Here is a 20,122-nt window from a genome sequence, read left to right as displayed (position 1 = left end):
GTCAATCATTTTAACCACTATGCCACCAGGGCTCCTTCTTTAATAGGCTGTAATTCTCTTTTCCTTCAACTCCAACCAAGATCATAAAAAATAAACAGAAACTAAAATATTTTTTGCTTTCTCTGTCCTCACCTAAACATTATATGTGACTGATTTAATTGAAAGCAATTAAGCAAATATTTGTGAGAGGCTATAAGGTCTGATGCTGTGCTATGTGGAAAAGGCACGTGTAAATGAGTGTAACAGTCCTTGTCCTCTGTGTGTGAAAAGTCTAGCAGGTGGTAGAAGGGATGAAAACACAAGGACGTGAATGATTTTAATGTTCGTTAGTTGCCACCGAGCGGATTCTGATTCATAGCTAGCTCATGTGTGCACCGTAGAACTGTGCTCCACAGATTTTCAGTATCTGTGACCTTATAATAGTAGATGGTCAGGCCTATCTTCTGAGGCACCTCTGGGTGGGTTCACACTCCCAGACTTTTGGCTAGTAGTCGAGCACTAAACCATTTGCACCGCACAGGGATGATCAGAGACTGTCAACACAAGAGGACATGAATGGGAGAGATTAATTCAAAAACTTCCTCTTTATACTTCACATAGACATGAGAGGTGATAACCATTAGAAGATGCATCTCTCTCTAAACCCGTTGGGAGTTTCTTCTTCCCACCAGAATTTTCTCCAACCTTAACATGCAGAACATCTTAATATCATCATTCTTCACAATATTAGTGATTCTCTTCCGAAACCTCCTGCTTTGGGTTGATTTGTGCCCCCCAGAAAATGTATGTCAACTTGGCTGGGCCATGATTCCCAGTATTCTGTGGTCATCCTCCATTCTGTGATCTGATATAATTTTCCCACGCATTGTAAACTCTGACCTCTATGATGTTAATGAGGCAGGATTAGAGGCAGTTATGTTAATGAGGCAGGATTCAATCTACAGGATTAGGTTGAATGAGTCAATGTCTTGTGAGATATAAAAGCCAGAAGCTAGCAGAGAGGGGAGGGATCTTCTACCACCAAGCAAGAAAAGGCAGGAGTGGAGCTTGTCCTTTGGACCCAGGCTCCCTGTGTTGGTTGAGAAGTTCCTAGACCAGAGGAAGATTGATGACAAGGACCTTCCCCCAGAGTTGACAGAGACAGAGAAAGCTTTCCCCTGGAGCTGGCACTCTAAACTTGGACTTCTAACCTCCTAGTTGTGAGAGAATAAATTTCTTTTTGTTAAAGCCATCCAGTTGTGGTATTTGTTATAGCAGCACTAGATGACTAAGACACCTCCTATCAGGACAAGGTAAAGAGATATACTCTTTGAACCAAGATGTAAAGGACATGAAAGACTTAAAGCTAAACCCTCAGCTGTTGTAATAAGAAATAAATAAATAACAGTAATTTTATGATTCATTGGTACCAGCCACTGTCCTGAGCATTGCTTCCATATGTGATCTCCTAATCTTCATAACAACCCTATGAGGTATGTGCTACCATTATCACTCTTTTGTAGCTGATGACCCTCTCCCCAAAAAGTTTAAATAAATTTCTCAGTATCGCTGACAGTACCTAGGCTGGGATATAAATTTGGACATTAAAAGCCTGTGCTTTTAACCAAACATCATCCTATGGTTGTTATTATTGGAGGAGTCAGAATATACAGTTGAGCTACACAGAAAAGTCACACAAAATAAGATTTTCCCCAGGCCCATGGTTCGATAGAAGAATTTTATTTTATTTTGTTGTTGTTGTTGAGAATATATACAACAAAACATACATCAACTGAAAAGTTTCTACATGTGCAATTCAGTGACATTAATCATAGTCTTCACGTTGTCCAACCATTCTCACCCTCCTTTTCTGAGTTGTTCCTCCCCCATTAACATAAATTCACAGCCCCATAAGGTTCCTATCTAATCTTTCCAGTTGCTCCTGTCAGTTTGATCCCATCTAAATAGTACTTAAAAGAGCATCACACTCAAGGCAGACATTTTTCATAATTTTAACGTTCAGCCTGGTGGTTTGTTCTAACCACTAAAATTCAAAGAGATCATTCCCTTTCCACCCTGAGGCGCAGGCAGAAAGATGAGGCTGGGGAGGCAAGCATTTTTGCAGAGTACACTGGAGGGGTATTAGATGTCCTCAAGTCCAGGATTTCACAGACAATTACAGTATTTAATAAGATTAAACTGACTTAGAATAACAGAAATACAATAATCGTAAATGTTAAAATTCTGCAATTATTGTGTCAACCAAAAAAAAAAGGTGTTGGCAATTTTGATACAGAGCAGCATGAGACATGCATAGCTGATAGAGGACAGAAAAACAGAAAATACAGTAATAGAATAATAAGTGTCAAACCCCTATTAGCTACTTAGAGCTACAATTTTCAGGAATAATTCATGAGATAAGTTTGGTAATTAACATCAGACCAATAGCTCTACATTAGTGTAGCCCAACATAGTAATATTGAGTATACAGTCACTCATTCTTCAGATCTTTGGTTAAAAACGTTAGGTTGTCTACTACTCTGACACACATGGGGTCACCATGAGTCAGGATTGACTTGATGGCAACTTGTTTGGTTTTTGTTTTATCATATGAAAGGTACTAGGCTAGAGGCTAGACAAGGTAAGCAAAAAATGGGTATGTTGATCCTGATTCTCTTGTTTTAGGTGACAGAATCCCTAATTAAAGTGTTGTTGTTGTTAGTTTCACTATGAGGCAGAATTGACTCAAAGGCAATGGATTTGGTTCTGTTTTTTTGTTGTTGTTGTTAGGTGCCTTTGAGTCACTTCCGACTCATGACCCTATGTACAACAGAAGGAAACACTGCCCAGTCCTGTGCCATCCTCACTATCGTTGCTACATTTGAGCCCATTGTTGCAGCCACTGTGTCAATCCATTTCTTCAAGGGTCTTCCGCTTGTTATCCAACCTGAAAAATGGGTCCTTGTCCAGTGCGCTCAGACTTGCCAATTATCTGGATACTGGTCTTTGAGAAAGTAACTTTATTGCAATGTGCAGAGCAAGGAGCCTGGAGGAAGTTCCTCAGATCTGGCTCCCTGAGCTACAGGGAAGCAGGGCTTACATGTGATTTGGGCAGGTAGATGGCAGCCGTGCAGGAGTTCTGGGGAGGGAAAATTCCAGAAGGTGGTCAGGAAATAGGAGGTGACATGATTCTTGTAGGACTTCTTGCTTCAAAATAGGGTCTGGGTGATGATTTTCCTTCTGATTCGTTCCTCCTGTTGCTGTGTCCTCTGTTGAGGTCAATTAGCTGTCTCAGCTGGCCCTTCTGCACATGAGGGGCAGGCCAAGTCTGATTTGGGCTAGTTTAAGGATTAATGAAAATTTACTGGCATTACTAAGGGCATTAGTAAGGTCAGATAACACTCTTTTACACCTACCGTCTACTTTACAAAGTATGACGTCTTTCTCCAGGGACTGGCCCCTCCTGATAACATGTCCAAACTACACGAGAAGAAGTCTCACCATCTTTCCTCCTTCTAAGAAGTACTCTGGCTGTACTTCTTCCAAGACAGACTCGTTCATTCTTCTGGCAGTCCACGGTATATTCAACATTCTTTGCCAACACCATAAGTCAAAGGCATCCATTCTTCTTCTGTCTTCCTTATTCATTGTCCAGGTTTCAGATACATATGAGGCAACTGAAATACCATGACTTAAAACTAAACCACTAAAACCACTGAAATCCAGTGAGATCATCCCTTTTGTCTTTCTATGTCAGCTTCAAACGCAGCTGGCTGAGGATGGGACAGGGTCACAGGATGGAACAAGTTAAGATTCTGAAGGACTGCATGGAGCAACACTCAGCCTGCCATCAAAACCGCGTGGGCTGTGATGCGAGTGAAGAATAAACTTCATGAAAAACCATTGAGAGTTCGACGGTGTTCATTACAGCAGATAGACCTCCCTGTTTAACACATGCTCCATTCAGAGAAAAGGCACATTTCAACAATGACTTGGGCAAATGTCCCAAGTGGGACTCAATGAGCACACAGCTCTTCCAGAACCAATTGCTATGGCCAGGCTTATGGGGCACTCTGAGTGCCTAGGTTTGGTATCAAGTGCCCAGGCCTGTGTGCAGGGAATAGGAATGGAGTCAGTCTTACTTAATCCTGTGGATTGGATTTCCCTGCAAAAGTGTGGTTCCATTATTACAGAAAAAAAAGGATAAATATCAGCAGATGCCATATGTGTGTTTATAAAAACATGCACATATAATGGTTATAAAATAGTTAACACACATATTTCACACATATAACATGTATCTATCCATGCCTCTTACTTGGCAGTTCCTAAGCTAGAAACTAGAGATACAATGGTGACAAAGACAAGTACCTTTCCTCTTTTCATAGGGCCACGTTCTAGTGGGGAAGAAAGCCAAGAGCTCTAGAGTGAGAGTGAGCATGAGAGAGAAGGAAGAGAGGGAGGCCAACAACATCTCTGGGACACTGAGTTATCTTCAGGGTGCAAGTCCTGTGCTCATGTAGAAGAGATCCAACGACTAGACTCTTGTCAACAACCAAAGGCAAAACAAGGTTTACAAGAGATGGAAGGAGAGGGGTTGGACAAAAAAACAGCTAACAATCTCAAGACATTATTTTGCATTTTCGGAGGGTAAGCTGATTAGCTAGAAACTAGCTGAGTCCAGTCAGGATGGTTTGCCCTTCAGTTCACTGACCACAGATATTAAAAAAAAAAAAAAAGTTATTTATGGATTCTGTGGACACACTGTAGATTTTACCTGTGGAATATATATGACACCCTCATTTTATATTGTCAGTTTCCTTCTGTTCATATCTCCACCTTACTTAGGTTTGATTAGCACCATGTTCCTTATTCAAATTTTCTAAAAGAAAATAAGACATCTAATAAACTAACAGGTAAATGGAATTATTATCACCTTGATTAATGCATTGGCAGAAATAAATGCTGGACTGAGATGCAGAGAGGCAAATTAGAAATTATACAGTTAATTGTAGAATGGGTTTAGTAATTCACATGCAAATACTTGTAATTAGTTTTATAAAGTCATGAATCAAAAGAACTCTTTCAGGTATCATTAAGTAGATTCACCCGAGCCATTTGGGCCCAAGTTGGCATGTGCCATCAAGGATCTGACTACCATTGTGTGTAGATCCACTGAGGCCTCCCCGTTAAGAGATGATTTTGCCCATGGACGTGAGGCTCGTGAGTGACAGCATCAGACCTTTCCCACCTCTGTTCTCGAACAACTTCATGCCTCGCGACCCTGAAAAACAAAGAGAATTTGTTTCTCACTAAGATTGAAGCCGAGTTATGATGGAGCTTGGCGAAGGTGCAGATGGATTGGAAGAGGAACCTCAAGGGAGGAAAAAGAGAAGCAAATTCCAGAGTTCAGCTCTTGGGAAGAACCACAAGAAAATGTGGGCATCAGGTTAGTTCCCAAACTGTCACTCAAACAAAGCCCACTTCTTCTCTTCTTGCAGTTTCAAGCTCCTCTGCTCATATTTTTGAAGACCAGAGGTGGCAATCTGTTTTGGAACTCTGGGGAATTTTCCAGCTGCTAAAGGAGATTTTCCAACAGGTCCAGGTCTGGCCAGCTGGGAAGAGAAAAAGCAGGAGAGTTGATGGCAAATGCCAAGTAAAGCGTTCCTACTGGGACTTGGAATCAAGTCTTCATCTTGTCAGTAAGTCATGGTGGCATCGTCTCTTCCTGTTTCCAACATTATCAGGGCTTGGGAAGCAGGGGTGTCAGGAAGAGTGACACCTTCAAAGTAAAAGTGAGTGAAAAACTGCAGTGTCTTTATCTGAACCCTCACCCTCATCTAGAATTATAACCGGAACCGCTGCTCTTCCATCTACCTGTTTGGGAAAGATGTTTACCAAACTGGTGTGTATCAGTCCATGATCACTCATGAAAAAAATCACACCGTATATTACTTCCAGGGACCAGGGAAGCAATTGGCAGAGACCCCAGCAGCGTGGGAGAGCTCAGCTCATTAGCTAGGCAGTCAGTGTCTCCATTTCCTTATTGGCCAGGGGCGAGGGAAGCAGTAACCGATTGACATTTATCAGGTTCGTTTGGACTAACTTGAGCTTCTTACTTTATTGCCCAGAGTAAAGAAAATACATTTAATATGGAAAGACGGAATCGTTTCAAAGAAGATCGAGATATTCTGGAACTTGAACAAGATTAAGGTTAGGGCCTAAACTTAAAAAAAGAAAAAAAAAAATACTGTAGGGCTAAGCAACTACACCTCCTACTCCAATTACAACCCCAACGCGATTCATTAAATAATTTGAAATCTTGGCTTGAAATTGGCCATCAGGAAGGAAAAGAATCCTCAAATGTTTCAAATTACTCTCGCTGGAAAGTCTGATTTTCCATGTGTTTTCAGCAAGGTTTGCTTTTAGGATAACTTCCGGAAAATGAAAAAAAAAAAAAAAAAAGGAACTCGGATAAGTAATAAAAGCAAGTAATATGTGCGTAACCATGTGAGAAAAGGTAAAACAACATTTCACAGCTGATCAGCATACAAACTGACTTGTCGGTTTTACTTTACAGATGGCACCTGTGTGTCTTAAATAATGCATACGTATATTTTTTTCTATTCGTTTGAAGACTTTTCTGAAGTATAAAATTTCTGCTTAAATGAAAATCGAGCTTTTCTAAAAATGTCTTTGTTATAATATTAAGTAAAAACTGATTCTAATGAGTCTGTTATCCATCACAGCAGATAGCCTGTTCTGTGGTATGTCCTAGCTGGAGGGCAGAAAACAAAGGTGTTTAGTTTTATCTGGCAGGCAGATACTTCCCGGGGAGGAGGGGGGGAGCTAAAAACTTTACAAGCAGGTCTCAGGAGCATTTTCTTTGTGGGAGCTCCTATGATCCCCTCTCCTATAATCCTAACTCTAGACCAGGACTTTTTAACCACCCTTCAGCAGCCTAGTGGGAAGCGTGAGTTAAGGGCCAGTTAAGCGTGAGTGTGTGCATGCATGCACACGCATACTATGTGTGCGTGTTATGTGTGCAAATGTATGTGAGCTTGTGCGGGTGCACCGGTGCACCAAGACCCATGCTCTATGTGACAACCCGGATAAACCCTGAAAACATGCTGAGTGAAGTAAGTCAACCACAAAAGGCCAAATATTGTATGATCTCGCTTATATGAAATGCCTAGAATAGGCGAACGTATAGAGACCAAAGTTTATTAGTGTTTACCGGGGCAGGAGGAAGTGGGGGAAAGGAGGTCGTTGTTTAAGATGCACTGAGTTCTGTTTATGATGATGGGAAATTTGGCAACGGATAATGGGGTCAGCTGCACAACATGATGGATGTACACATGAAAAATGCTGTGTTAAAAGACATTAAAAAAAAAAAAGAGAGAGTGCTCCACTATTGTGGGCTATAGGAGAAGATGGAGGAGGAGGTAACTTCCATTTCCGACTCACCATTGAGCCAGTTCCGACTCATGGGGACCCCCATGTGCATCAGAGTAGAACAGGGTTTTCAGTGGCTGATTTTTCAGAAGCAGATCATCAGGTCTTTCTTCTGAGGTGCCTCTGGATGGACTCAAACACCTAACCTTGGGTTAGCAGCCCAAAGGTTAACAGTTTGCACCACCCAGGGACTTGAAAGTAAGAGAAAAAGTATGGAAAATGAGAGAAGGAGGACCGTTCGGTATAGTTTTCCCTCTAAAAATGTAGGATTCATGTCAAAACTGGAAGAGTAAATGCATTCTTCTCCCAACTCCCCAAATATAACCTTTGGTTTTGAAGCAAAGTCTTTTGAGAACTAGAGATTGCAAAGCTCAGTGGCACTCAAGGACACAGCTCATAAATGACCTCTGGCTGCTAGCAGGTGGAGCAGATCCTGTCCCCAACATCCATGCATACTGCTACTGAGGGACACAACACTAAGAGAGCTCAAAATACAGCAAGGCCGAGGGTGGGAAATGTGATGCGGGAAAGGAAACCATTACGCAGAGTTGGAAGACTGGGATTCGCCTACATGGGAGGTAGTGAGCAGGTGTTTGGCTGGAGGGGAATACTTTCCTGTCAGATATTTTCCCACTCTTAGCATTAAAATCATAGATTTGGAGAGAAAAGGGAAATGGCACTTTAGCAAATGGAAATATAAGAAAATACTACTTACAAGGACATACAAATCCTACGGAGTGAAGCTATACTGGAAAAACACAGTTCAGAGCATCTGCAGAAATTATTCCTTCACTTTTTTCCATCTGTATTTTCCAGCTTATATTCCAAACATCTTTCGATACAATTGGCTCCATGTCTGAACTGGGACCTCCTTGAAAACATTAATCGTGGCTTGTAGTTTCTTGTTGTCGTTGTTAGTTACCATCGAGTAGACTACAACTCATGGCGACCCTGAGGATAAAAGAAGAAAACATTGCCCAGTTCTGCATCAAATTCATGACTGTTGATATGTTTGAGTCTATTGTTGGCTTTTGTACAGTGTCTCCTAGCCTAGGGGGCATATCTTCCAGCACTCTATTGAACAATATTCTGTTGTGATCAAAAGAGTTTTCAGTGGCTAATTTTCAGAAGTAGATTGCCAGGCCTTTCTTCCTACTCTGCCATAGTCTGAAGCTCTGCTGAAACCTACCTACCATGAGTGACCCTGATGGTATTTAAAATCCAGTATGACAAAAACCCACAAGCCACCACAGCATGACAAACTGACAGATGAGTGGTAGAATCATGGCTTATTCATGTTTATACACCCTCTGAGAACCTCTCCTAGCACTTTTCAGGAGGACCTCAACAGATATTTGTCACACTGGAGAGATTTTCAATGGTGTGGTAGACTGAGCGCCAAATTAGGAGGCAGGAGATTAAGGTTTCAGGAGAACTGAACCACTAGTGAACTTTTCTAACTGCAGGAAAGTCACTTTGGTCTCTAGGCCTTAGGTGGAGGAAGTTGACTTAGGTGATTTCCAAAGTAGCTTCCAACTGTAATATTAAAGGGGTAGACAGTCTCTCCTCCTTTTTGGAAATGTAAAATTATATATTAATTGTATTTTGCAGTTATATACTCTATAAATACAGTGGAAAGTTCTCATTAAATATGCACAAATGAAGTTGTGACTTTGAATAATCATAATAGAATGAAGTAGTACTTAGATCACCAAAACATGGTGGACAATATATTTCCACTTGTAAAAAGAACACAAAAAACTTTGGCTGCTTTCATCCAGAGCGAATTACTTCCTTGGACTGACCAAAGTGAATTTTTCTGGAAAAGAGCAGCTCATCCTTATCCACTAGGATAATATTTAAGATGTATTACCAAATAAACTTTTCTAAAGTGTCCAAGTTACTTTCACAGAAAAAAAAAAAATTATACCCAAATAGAAAATTTACAAATATGCAAGAATTTGCCCTTCTTATATATTTTTTTTTTTATATTTACAAGGTTTATTTGTTTCACTATTTATGAAGACAATGTTCTAATAAATTTATTTAGTACACGATATTCACGTTTGGGGCTTTGTTTCTATCCTCTTTGTCAACATATTTCTGAACATTTGTATAATCCGAGCACAAATATCATTAAACTTAAGGCATAAAATTCAGGGGAACAATTCATGTAATCGGTGCAGCGCTTTTGAAGAGGAGGAAAGCTTTCAACTGGAATAAAATCTACTTGGAATTTCCTCAAGATGCTAAATAAGATGCTATTAAGAACCAAGGGAGTCCCTCGGTGATAAAAATGGTTAACGTACTCACTTGTTAACCAAAAGGTTGGAGGTTCATCTCTACCCAGACGTACCTCAGAAGAAAGTCCTGGGGATCTACTTCCAAAAAAAATCAGCCCTTGAAGATCCTATGGAGCGCTCTGAAACATATAGGTCACCATAAGGCAGAAACAACTCCAAGGCAACTGGTAAATATCTGTGGATGTAAAGAACTGTAATTAATACGTTAGACGATTATCACCCAAAATACCTATTAAAATCATTCTTTGAGATTACTAAAATAGTTAAATTTACTAAAATAGTTAAATTTACTAAATCTAGATTGTTTTAGTTGGAGAAGGTGTTTAGACCAAAATATCAGGCTATTTTTCACTAAACCAAAAAAAAAAAAAAAAAAACTCATTCCCATCAAATTGATTCTGACTCCTAGTGACCCTATAGAACAGAGTAGAACTGCCCCATAGAGTTTCCAAGGAGCGCCTGGTGGATTCAAACTGCCAACCCGGTAAAACAAATAAAGCTTGCTATCCGTAGGCACAAGGCAATGACCACTGGAGGATGAATGGCCAGCATAATAAGGCCCGAAGGCTCTTGGGGAGGATAAAGTTGACTGCTGGACCTAGGTTCTCCATTATATGTTGACCCTTTAATCTCTCTGCTTCCTCAAAGTAATGTTTAACTGTTAGTATTGACCTTGGACAACTGACCACTGAGAGTAAAAGGCCATGACTTTCAGCAACAGCAATTTCCTTCCAGGCCTTCAGGGACTTCAGGATCCACCATGGATGGCCGGGTGTTCTGCAGATCACAATGACAACTTACTTCATAAGTGAGACCCCAGGCTGTGCTTCACTCTGCCTCCCAGGAGACTCCAGAAGGTGCTGGACAATTCTGGGACTCCCTCCAGAGGTTAGCACCACTGGAGGACCTCAAACCAGTCCAGGATCCTCCTGGTTCTTTCCCTGAGAAAAAGATCAGATATCCTTAGCAAGGTCTACAAAGACCACCAGGAGCTTGGGGACCCCTGGGACAGCCCAGCTGTCCTCTGCCTCACTTCAAGCTGACGTAGAAAAGGACAGAAATATGCTAATCACATGTGATTCGTTTATTTACTGTGCATTAATTTGCCTGAAGAATGGTGAAGGGGGTGGGGAGGGACGCTCTTGCTACTACGGGACATCTTCTAACCAGGACCTGGCAGGGATTAGAAAGTGGGGTTTCCCTTATTCTTCCTTCGAGTTGATAATTAGAGGAAACAAGTAGGAGAAACCGGACAGCAGTGGCAATGCCACCTCAGTACCCAAACTAATAAAAAGCCCTTAACCATCCAGCCACCCTGACTCATAGCGACCCCATAGGACAGATTAGAACTGTCCCCATAGGGTTTCCAAGGAGCAGATGGTGGATTCAACCTGCCAACCTTTTGGTTAGCAGCTGAGCTCTTAATCACTGCGCCACCAGGGCTCCACTTGAGTACTGATAAGCACCAATCTCTCCCAGCTCCCGCCCCCCCAAAGTATTTACTCTTAAAACGAATTTTTGAGTATGATAATAGGTCAGGGTCTACGGCGTGACTCGTTACTTTAGGAGAGAGAAGCACAGATATGGGCCATTTAAGCAGGAGGAAGAAGCTAAGTATGGGCACAATTTTTAAAAATCTTTTAAAATAAAAATTTGAACGCAAGTCCCTTCAAGAGTTAACTCTTTCCTGCCCTGCCCTTTTAACGCAAAGGCAGTTCCACTTGGCTGGGATTAAGTGGCAGACCGTGGGCACTGATGAAAGGCGCGCTTGAGAAAGGGTGTAGCCCGCCCTTCGCACACAAAGGCGCGGAATTCCCAGGCCGCGGGCGGCCCTGCCCGGGGGGCACCACCGCGCTAGGACGCAGCGACGCGCCAGGAAGCGCCCGCGGTTCTCCGGCTGCCCAGCCTCTCTGCTGGTGGCCGGCAGAAGTTAGTCACCCGGAGCCCGAACCCGGCAAGGACCAAGAGGCCAGGGGATGCGGAGGAAGCAAGGCCGGTACCGGGACAGCTGGGAGCAGACGAAAGGAGCGCGGGGGCGAGGGGACGCTCGCCAGCTGAAAGCCGGTCCTGGTGGATGGAGTTCCAGGGTTTGCGAGGCCGGAGGGCACCGGCATGCAAACGGGAGAAACTTGGGGCAGGAACGTCCTACCCAGAGAAAGCAAAGCAGGCCAGAGGAGGCAGGGAGAGATTTGAAATGTCTCAATAACTTTAAAAACACACCAAAACACCCCTTCAGGAGATGAGGTAAGCCGAGGTTAGCCAACCCCGATTGGTTGTGAAATATCAGACAGACCCGGAGCCTCTGTGGCTTTAAAAGAGGCCAAGGAAATCTTCTGTTTTTCTTACCCAAATACTCCCCCCCCCCGCCCTTGCTCCCTCCCTCATCCCTCCTTCCACCTCGCCGGGTCCCTTCCTCCTCCCCGGTCGGCCTTTCCTCGATCACCCCCTCCGCCCTCCCCCATCTGATTAGGCGCGGACCGGGAAGGGTGGGAGTGGTGGGGGAAGCTCTCCCTTTAAGAGGCAGCGTGCAGTGACGAATTGTTGAAATTGCCATTGCAGGATGGCATGCCGCTATAAATTCATTGTTCCACCTCCTCGCATCTTCACAGCGCTCGCGCTGCTCTCTGCGCTCGCAGCGGCCGACTGGGGATGACCGCGGGCAGGAGGACACCGCAGCCGAAGGAAAACAGCCGCGCCGCCTCTCCGGCTCGCCGCAGGCCGCCCCCTGCCTTTTTGTCTTAAATTTTACGGCTTTTTTCCCTCTCTTTCTTCCCTTCCTCCTGGTTCCAGCAGAGTCAAGGAAACCCACAAAATAAGAAAGGAAGTGGGTGCCGGAGCTTGGAACCCCCGCCGCCGGCCGGTCCCGAGGAGTGGAAGGGGCAGGAGGCAGTGCGCACCAGTTGCCGGCCGGGTGCGCGCCACCTTCCTGACTTTTCTTGGTAGAGCTGTATTTGGGGTCGAGTTGGGGGTTTTCCTCCTTTCTCCTATTTGCTGAATCTCCACTACCCGGCTTTTTTTTTTTTTCCCCCTACTTTTTCCCCCCTCTTGCTGGGGCAGGAATCCAAACATTTTCCCAACCGACAAAGAAAAGTTCGCACGCTGACACCGCGGCCCGGAAAGGCTGGCGCTGCTGCCAGGGCCCCCCCCTCCCTCCGACACTTGACTCAACCTTGCAAGCAAGTGTGTGTGTTTCCTCCCCTCCCGCCCCGGTAACTTCCATAGCGAATAACAAATACCCATAAAGTCCCGTCGCGCAGCCCCTCCCCGCGGGCAGCGCACTATGCTGCTCGGGTGGGCGTCCCTGCTGCTGTGCGCGCTCCGCCTGCCCCCGGCCGCGGCCGGCCCCGCAGAGGCACCTGCCCAGGATAAAGCCCGGCCGCCTCCGGCCGCTGCCACGGCCGCCCAGCCCCGCCGCTGGCGGGGGGAGGAAGCGCAGGAGCGGGCCGGGCCTCCGGGCCACCCGCACCCCCTGGCGCCGCAGCGCGGACTCGTGCAGAACATTGATCGGCTCTACTCGGGCGGCGGCAAGGTGGGCTACCTCGTCTACGCTGGCGGCCGGAGGTTCCTCCTGGACCTGGAGCAGGATGGTTCGGTGGGCGCCTCTGGCCTCATGCCCACAGGAGGCGGGCCGAGTGCACCTCGGCGCCACCGGGGCCACTGCTTCTACCGGGGCATGGTGGACGGCAGTCCCCGGTCGCTGGCGGTCTTTGACCTCTGCGGGGGTCTGCACGGCTTCTTCGCGGTCAAGCACGCACGCTACACACTGAAGCCCCTGCTGCGCGGGCCCTGGGCCGAGGAGGAGACAGGGCGCGTGTACGGGGACGGATCTGCACGGATCCTGCACGTCTACACCCGCGAGGGCTTCAGCTTCGAGGCCCTGCCGCCGCGCGCTAGTTGCGAGACCCCAGGGTCTCCGCCTAGGTCCCGAGAGCGCCCCCCGGCACAAAACAGTTCGGGCCGGCCAGCCTCGCTTTTTCTGCAGATCCCGGACGAGTCCGCGCCCTCACCCTCTGGGGACTCAGGACCGCAGACGTGGTGGCGGCGACGGCGCCGCTCCATCTCCCGGGCCCGCCAGGTGGAGCTGCTCCTGGTAGCGGACACGTCCATGGCGCGGATGTATGGCCGCGGGCTGCAGCATTACCTGCTGACCCTGGCCTCCATCGCCAACCGTCTGTACAGCCACGCCAGTATAGAGAACCACATCCGCCTGGCCGTGGTGAAGGTGGTGGTACTGAGTGACAAGGACAAGACTCTGGAGGTCAGCAAGAACGCGGCCACCACGCTCAAGAACTTCTGCAAGTGGCAGCATCAACACAACCAGCTGGGGGACGATCACGAGGAGCATTACGACGCGGCCATTCTGTTTACTCGGGAGGTAGGTCCAGGCTGCGTGTGGGGGCCAGGCACAGGTAAGGAGGCAGGTGGGAGGGACAGTCTTGCTGATGGCTTTGGCTTTTGCATAAACCGCCTGTCACTAAGGATTTGCTTAGCTGCTTCTTGCGGGTAACCTAGCCAGCTGCCCTTATCTTCAGTGTAGTCCCAGCAGTAATTCCCCATCTTAAATGACCAGATCTGTTTAGGCAATTACTCAATAAGGCAGGATAGCAAGGTGGTCTTTGGAATCATGGGTATGCTACTTTCCAATAAGCCAAACTATGTGACTTGGTGGAACCTAATGGAAGGGGCTTGATGGATCATCCAGTGTAATCCCTTTGTAAAATGTCCATGCCTTACTAGTTGAACCTCTTTTGCAACACCAGTCAAGAGTTCTTATAGGTCCACCTGGATGGGACTTTGGTTCCTGGGTAGGAATGATTGGGGAACCGTAAACAGCAGATGACCCTTTGACCCATTGCCATCCAGTCGATCCTGGCTCATAGCACCCCTACAGGGCAGGGTAGAACTGCCCCATAGGGTTTCTAAGGAGTGCCTGATGGACTTGAACTGCTGACCTTTTGGTTAGCAGTCATAGCTCATAAGCACTACACCACCAGGGTTTCCAGAGAGGGTATAGAAACCCAGTACGTTGAAGGAGGAAACTTAGGTTCCTTAGCAGCTCCTTTGCTTAGTCAACCAGCGCACCACAGGCATCTGCCCAACTTCCCAGCTCAGCCACCGCTGTAGGGTCACATTTAGCTGGCATGTTTGGTTTTTGGATGACTACGTTCCTGAACACCAGTAGGGAGGAGTCTGGGCAGAGTCAATCATAAAGAAGGAATGTTTTCCCAAGATTTTCCCCTTTTTAAGGATTATGGTAACCGGAAGGACGAAATTGATCTTCATAGGCCCAGAGGGTCTGGGAACACAATATCTATTTACATAACCATTAGACCACCGTGTAAGTGTGACTTTCACACACATTTAGTCTGGGTTGGTTTTGAGTCTGGCTTGATCATAGTTCTAAACTTCAGTTTTCATAGCTCTGTTCCCATTGGCAGTCTTAAGTCATGCTTCTCAGATGCCTGGTAAGAATCCACCTTTTAATGCTCATTCTTAAAGTGTTTGAGACACATCCAGGAAAGATGAAGAATTGCAGACTTTGAAGTATTTTCTGAAACCATGGTACAAAATGGAACAAACAGGGAGAGTAGGAAATCGAATGATGGATTGCAGGAGACTTCAGAACCACACAGCTCCACTACCTAATTCTTCTATTTTTACCAAAGCACCCCTGGTATGAGGGAAAAGTGTGGATACATTTGGAGTAGAGAAACACTTGTGGTTCGCGGGGGGGGACATAAATGTGAACCACATGTAAACAGAGACACCAGAAGGCAACAGTTGAGGGAGAAGGAGGCAGTGCAGGCGCTGGGCGCAGTGGAAAATCTTGCCTGTAACTAAGTGATCTTCTGGAAACTGTCCTTAAATTTCTGCACATTAGTCTTTGAAATGGTAGAACATTCTTTCTGTAGCCTTCTGGATGAAATGAGGTTCTCTTATAAAGCTATCCCTTTCTCACTTGGTTTCCAAGTCTTTCTCTCTTTTTTTTTTTAAGCAACCTTCCATGCCTGAGTTTCCTTGCTTAGCTACATCAGAAGAGGCTGCCAAGAAGGATGCTTTGGAGAGTTTGTGGAAGGAGCTTCTCTAAAGAAAGATGGGGAGGGGGGTACTTTTGTAAGCATACTGTTTCCAATAGTGGGTCATTTCAGTAGTTTCCTTTCCCATTTGAATACAAAGGGCATATTCCATAATTGAAAAATAAATATAAATTAATAGGAGGTTCATAACTCCCTATTCCCAGCCTCAAAATTTTCTCAGTTGCTTCCCAGAGGAAAAAAAAAAAAAAAAAGGAAACTAGTCAGTGATGCTAAATGATCTGGTGCTTTTTCTGGATTTGATTTTTATTTGGGTACTTAACACTTCCTGTTTTCCAAGTTCTGAAGCGATCAGCACATTTTAAATAGATTAAAAAAAAAAAAAAGGCAAGGGAGAAACAATGGTCTGTTTTACTAAGTATTGTAGTAACAGACAGTTTTCAAAGTAGCCTATACATGGAAAATATTTTACATCGCCCCTCTGTTGCCTCCTTGCCAAGCAGAAGCATACTTTTGGTAAAGCAAAGCTCATTAAGTTTGCAGTTGGCCTTCTGCTATATACATCTAGCTTGCTAAGAACCAAATATTTGAAAAGCCTGTGTATTGTGAATATACGCACCTAATTTAAAAGAGGGTTAGAGAAAAATATCCCAAGATCCATGCAGCAGTCACTTGAGAGTACTTCAAAATACAAAGTTCATTTCCACCTTATACTTTGGAATGTGAAAATCAAGAAGGCCGGGGAGTGATGATTTGAGCTCTTTCAGCCACACATGGAAATCAGATATCTGAAGGCCTAAAGGAAAATGTTCATGGCTATTTCTTTTTCAATGAGAAATACCCAGAGTTGGCACCAACATTCGACTTTTACAACTCTGTTTTGAATGTAAGAAGTACGTTGCTTAGCAGCCAGACGCCAAGCCATCAAATCCCTGTTTTGATGGGCTGTGAGGACTGTTCAAATTTTGCGTCCAGATGTCTTCTCCTAAATTACTTGTTTTTCAGCAAATGTGTGAGGATATGTTTTTCACCCCTGTTTACTCTAGCTGAGGCCACCTTGGAAGTGTGTCTGGGAGTCAGCAGAGTAGTGCTAGTAATTCATCTATCAAACTAGCACACTTCACTGTCAGTACCGTACCCAGCACGCTGGCCTCATTCTAACTAGAGAAACTTAGCGCCAGTCGATTTGCTGGCATCGGAGCCATGTTCCTTCTGGAATGGCACTTATGCTGGAATCCACACCACTTGTGCCATCAAACAGTAGACATCTGACCTCCCCAGGGTTGAGCTTTGCTTTCCAGAATCCTTTCCTTGTTCCTGGCTTCCTCTTTTATTTTAAAATAGGTTATTTAAGGGAAAACTCTGAAGCTCGTTTTGTAGATCACTCACCCTTCTTTAGAAACAAAAGCCTTATCTGTTTGATGGCCACACTGGAAATTATTTAACATCCCAGCTAATAGACCAAGCGATAGAAAAGGTTCTTTTGCTTTCATTAATTATCTATGGGCCAGTTAATAGGCTATTGCTTCTCAGCTAAAACCTCATGAAGCCAAGGCTGGGAGTCAGTAGGCCGGATTTCTCCTTTACCAGCTGGCTCCTTGTTAGGTTCTGACAATAGGGGACGCTGAAGAAGATGGGAAGCCTGGAGCAGGGAGAGGAATATGATTTTTCTTATTTGCTCGCTGACTGGACTGACTGACTGAATCACGTATTGGAGTTCAAATCTTACATACAGTCAAAATGAACCCTTGTCAAGTAATTAACATAATCAATTTGTAATCTTAACCAACAAAAGGCTAAATAACTCAGAAATGGAAAGACTGGTAGAGGACTAAGTGGCCATAGTTGGCATTTTAAATACCTATTGAGAAGAAAGAAAAAATTAAATTTTGAAAAAAAAAAAATGTCTATTAGAGATAATTTGGAGCCCTGGTGGCGCAGTGGTTAAGAGCTCAGCTACTAACCAAAAGGTCAGCAGTTCAAATCCACCACTCCTTGGAAACCCTGTGGGGCAGTTCTACCCTGTCCTATAGGGTTACTGTGAGTTGGAATCAACTCCATGGCAGCAGGTTTGGTGTTTTTGGTTTTTAGAGCCAATACACCACAACATGCAGGATCTATTTCATTGCCAAATGAATACATTCATCAAATGCTTATGAGCACCTCCTCCATGTTTAGGCAGCTGCAGGCAGTAAGATGGAAAATACCTGGTCCCTGATCACCCAGGCTTATCACCAGGGGAGAGGAAGCAGATTCATGCATTAATACTCAAATTTTAGGAAAACTCTGGTAAGTGCTGTAACAGCACCTAAACAAAGTCTGCGAGAGGAAAGGAGAGGGAACAATGGATTCTGCCTATGAATCTTTATAGAAAGATTGCTAGTTTTATTGCAAAGGTCCTCGAAGAATGGATAGATTCGATTTGGATTCAACCAGCTTGTATTGAACATTTCTTCTGTACTATCCACGGTCATAAACCATTTTAAATTTAATCCTTTCAATAACCTATATCTGTAATATCATCTTAATTTGACAGATAAGAACACTCACGCAAGAGGAATCAGAGATCATATTCTCAGAGTAACACAGCTGGCAAATGGTGGAGAAAGGTAGTCCTGCCCAGTGCTCCCTAAACTACAAATATAACTCATCTGTTCAAACATTCAATATGTTCCTAACATGTAGGGTGAGATTCAGAGGCTTAAAAAGCAACTTCCATCCTAAGAATCTCTTCCAGAAAACAGACAAGGAACTAGGTAATTGCCAAAAGCACGAGGAGTTTTATGATACATGTGGGCATGAGATACCGTGAAAGTGCATAAGATGGTTGCCTAACCCATATTCTGGAGTGTCTGGATGGGGCGGAGGGTTAGATGGTGTCTCCAGTGGCTTCCTTGATAATATCTGAGTTTAACTTTGCAGAAAGAGTAGGAGTTAGCCAGGCACATAAGGAGGAGACAGGCGGTGCGGGGACAGTATGTTATTATGCTCAGTGGTCCACAGGCGGCACAGTGATTCTATAAAATGCAGTTGGGCGTGATAGGACAGACAATATGAAAGTGGAGACAGTAACCACCAGATTATAGAAGAAATTATATTCCATGCTAAAACCAGTTGCCATCCAGTCAGCTCTGAGTCATGGCAACCCCATGTGTGTCAGAGTGCAACTGTGCTCCACAGGGTTTTCAATGACTGACTTTGGGAGTAGATCGCCAGACCTTTTTCCTAAGGCACCTCTGGACTCCAGCGTTCGACTTTTTGGCTAGTAGCCAATCGCATTAACCATTTGCACCAACCAGGGACTCCATGCCATGCTAAGAGGTTGATGTTACAATTTATACGCAGTGAGAATCCTTGGCAAGAGCATTAGCGGGAAAACAGCAGTGACCAGACAAACACACATTCTGGATTGATCCTCTGGCCTAAATTGTTGGACTGGATCGTGGGGAACCTTTGCAGGTGATTTCAGTAATCTTCAAGAGGAAACGCTAGGTGATCAGAACGAAAGCAGTGACGCTAGGAATGGAAAGGCAGGAATAGAGTCCAGAAATGGTAAAGACAGGTGGAGATGAGTAAATCAGTCCTTTCGAAGAGAAAGAATAAATCAAACGATGTATTGCATTGGCCAAATCTGCTACAAAAGCCTGCTTTAAAGTGTTAAAAAGCAAAGATGCCACTTTGAAGATTAAGATGCAGCTGACCCAAGCCATGGTATTTTCAGTCGTCTCACACACATGCAAAAGCTGGACAATAACAAGGAAGACTGAAGAAGAATCGATGCCTTTGAGTTACGGTGTTGGTGAAGAATATTGAATACACCATGGACTGCCAAATGAATGAATAAATCTGTATTGGGAGAAGTACAGCCAGAATGTTCCTTTAGAAGTGAGGATGACAAGTTTTCATCTCACTTACTTTGGACATGTTATCAGGAGGGACCAGTTCCTGGAGACGGACATCACGCTTGGTAAAGTAGTGAGTTAGCAAAAAAGAGGAAGACCCTCAGTGGGATGGATTACACAATGGCTGCAACAATGGCCTCAAGCATAACATTTGTGAGGATGGTGCAGAACCAGGCAGTGTGTCATTCTGTTGTACACAGGGTCGTTATGAGTCAGAACTGACTCAACAGCACCTTTCAACAACAAGTAGAAAGAATACTTGGGCTAAGATTTGGAGGCCAAAGTGTTGATGAGACACGAAGGGAACAGGGGACAGGATGGTGCATAAGGTCAACGAGAAGGCTGGGGTTGCATAGTACAATGTTTTGAATGCTAGGCTAAGCTTAGTGTGCCTTCTGCCTTTGTGAGGAGCCATCAAAAGTTTGAAGTTTTGGAGAAGAGGAATAAG

General features: G+C 44.7%; 1 protein-coding gene and 1 long non-coding RNA gene across 3 annotated transcripts in view; one reads left to right on the top strand and one right to left on the bottom strand.

Moving 5' to 3' along the window:
* Positions 1–296: 296 nt before the first annotated feature.
* LOC104845926 (uncharacterized) lies at positions 297–10,718 on the bottom strand. Of its 2 annotated transcripts, none has more exons than XR_010318718.1 (4): positions 10,539–10,718; positions 9,748–9,912; positions 8,150–8,385; positions 297–5,263 (listed from the first exon to the last, which is right to left on the bottom strand). It is a non-coding gene; the product is annotated as an uncharacterized LOC104845926 (long non-coding RNA). The 2 variants fall into 2 exon arrangements; XR_775708.3 differs by having other exon boundaries at positions 9,791–9,912.
* A 1,585-nt stretch (positions 10,719–12,303) lies between these two features.
* Positions 12,304–20,122, top strand: part of ADAMTS5 (ADAM metallopeptidase with thrombospondin type 1 motif 5) — a 64,133-nt gene continuing 56,314 nt past the window's right edge. Inside the window, exon 1 of the mRNA XM_003410322.4 lies at positions 12,304–14,112. Coding sequence (XP_003410370.2) covers positions 13,018–14,112 — 1,095 coding nt within the window. The 5' untranslated portion in view covers positions 12,304–13,017. The remainder of the gene's footprint in view (positions 14,113–20,122) is intronic.

Source organism: Loxodonta africana, chromosome 20 (genome assembly GCF_030014295.1).
Source record: "Loxodonta africana isolate mLoxAfr1 chromosome 20, mLoxAfr1.hap2, whole genome shotgun sequence".
NCBI lineage: Eukaryota > Metazoa > Chordata > Mammalia > Proboscidea > Elephantidae > Loxodonta > Loxodonta africana.
This window is presented reverse-complemented; position numbering and strand designations above follow the sequence as displayed.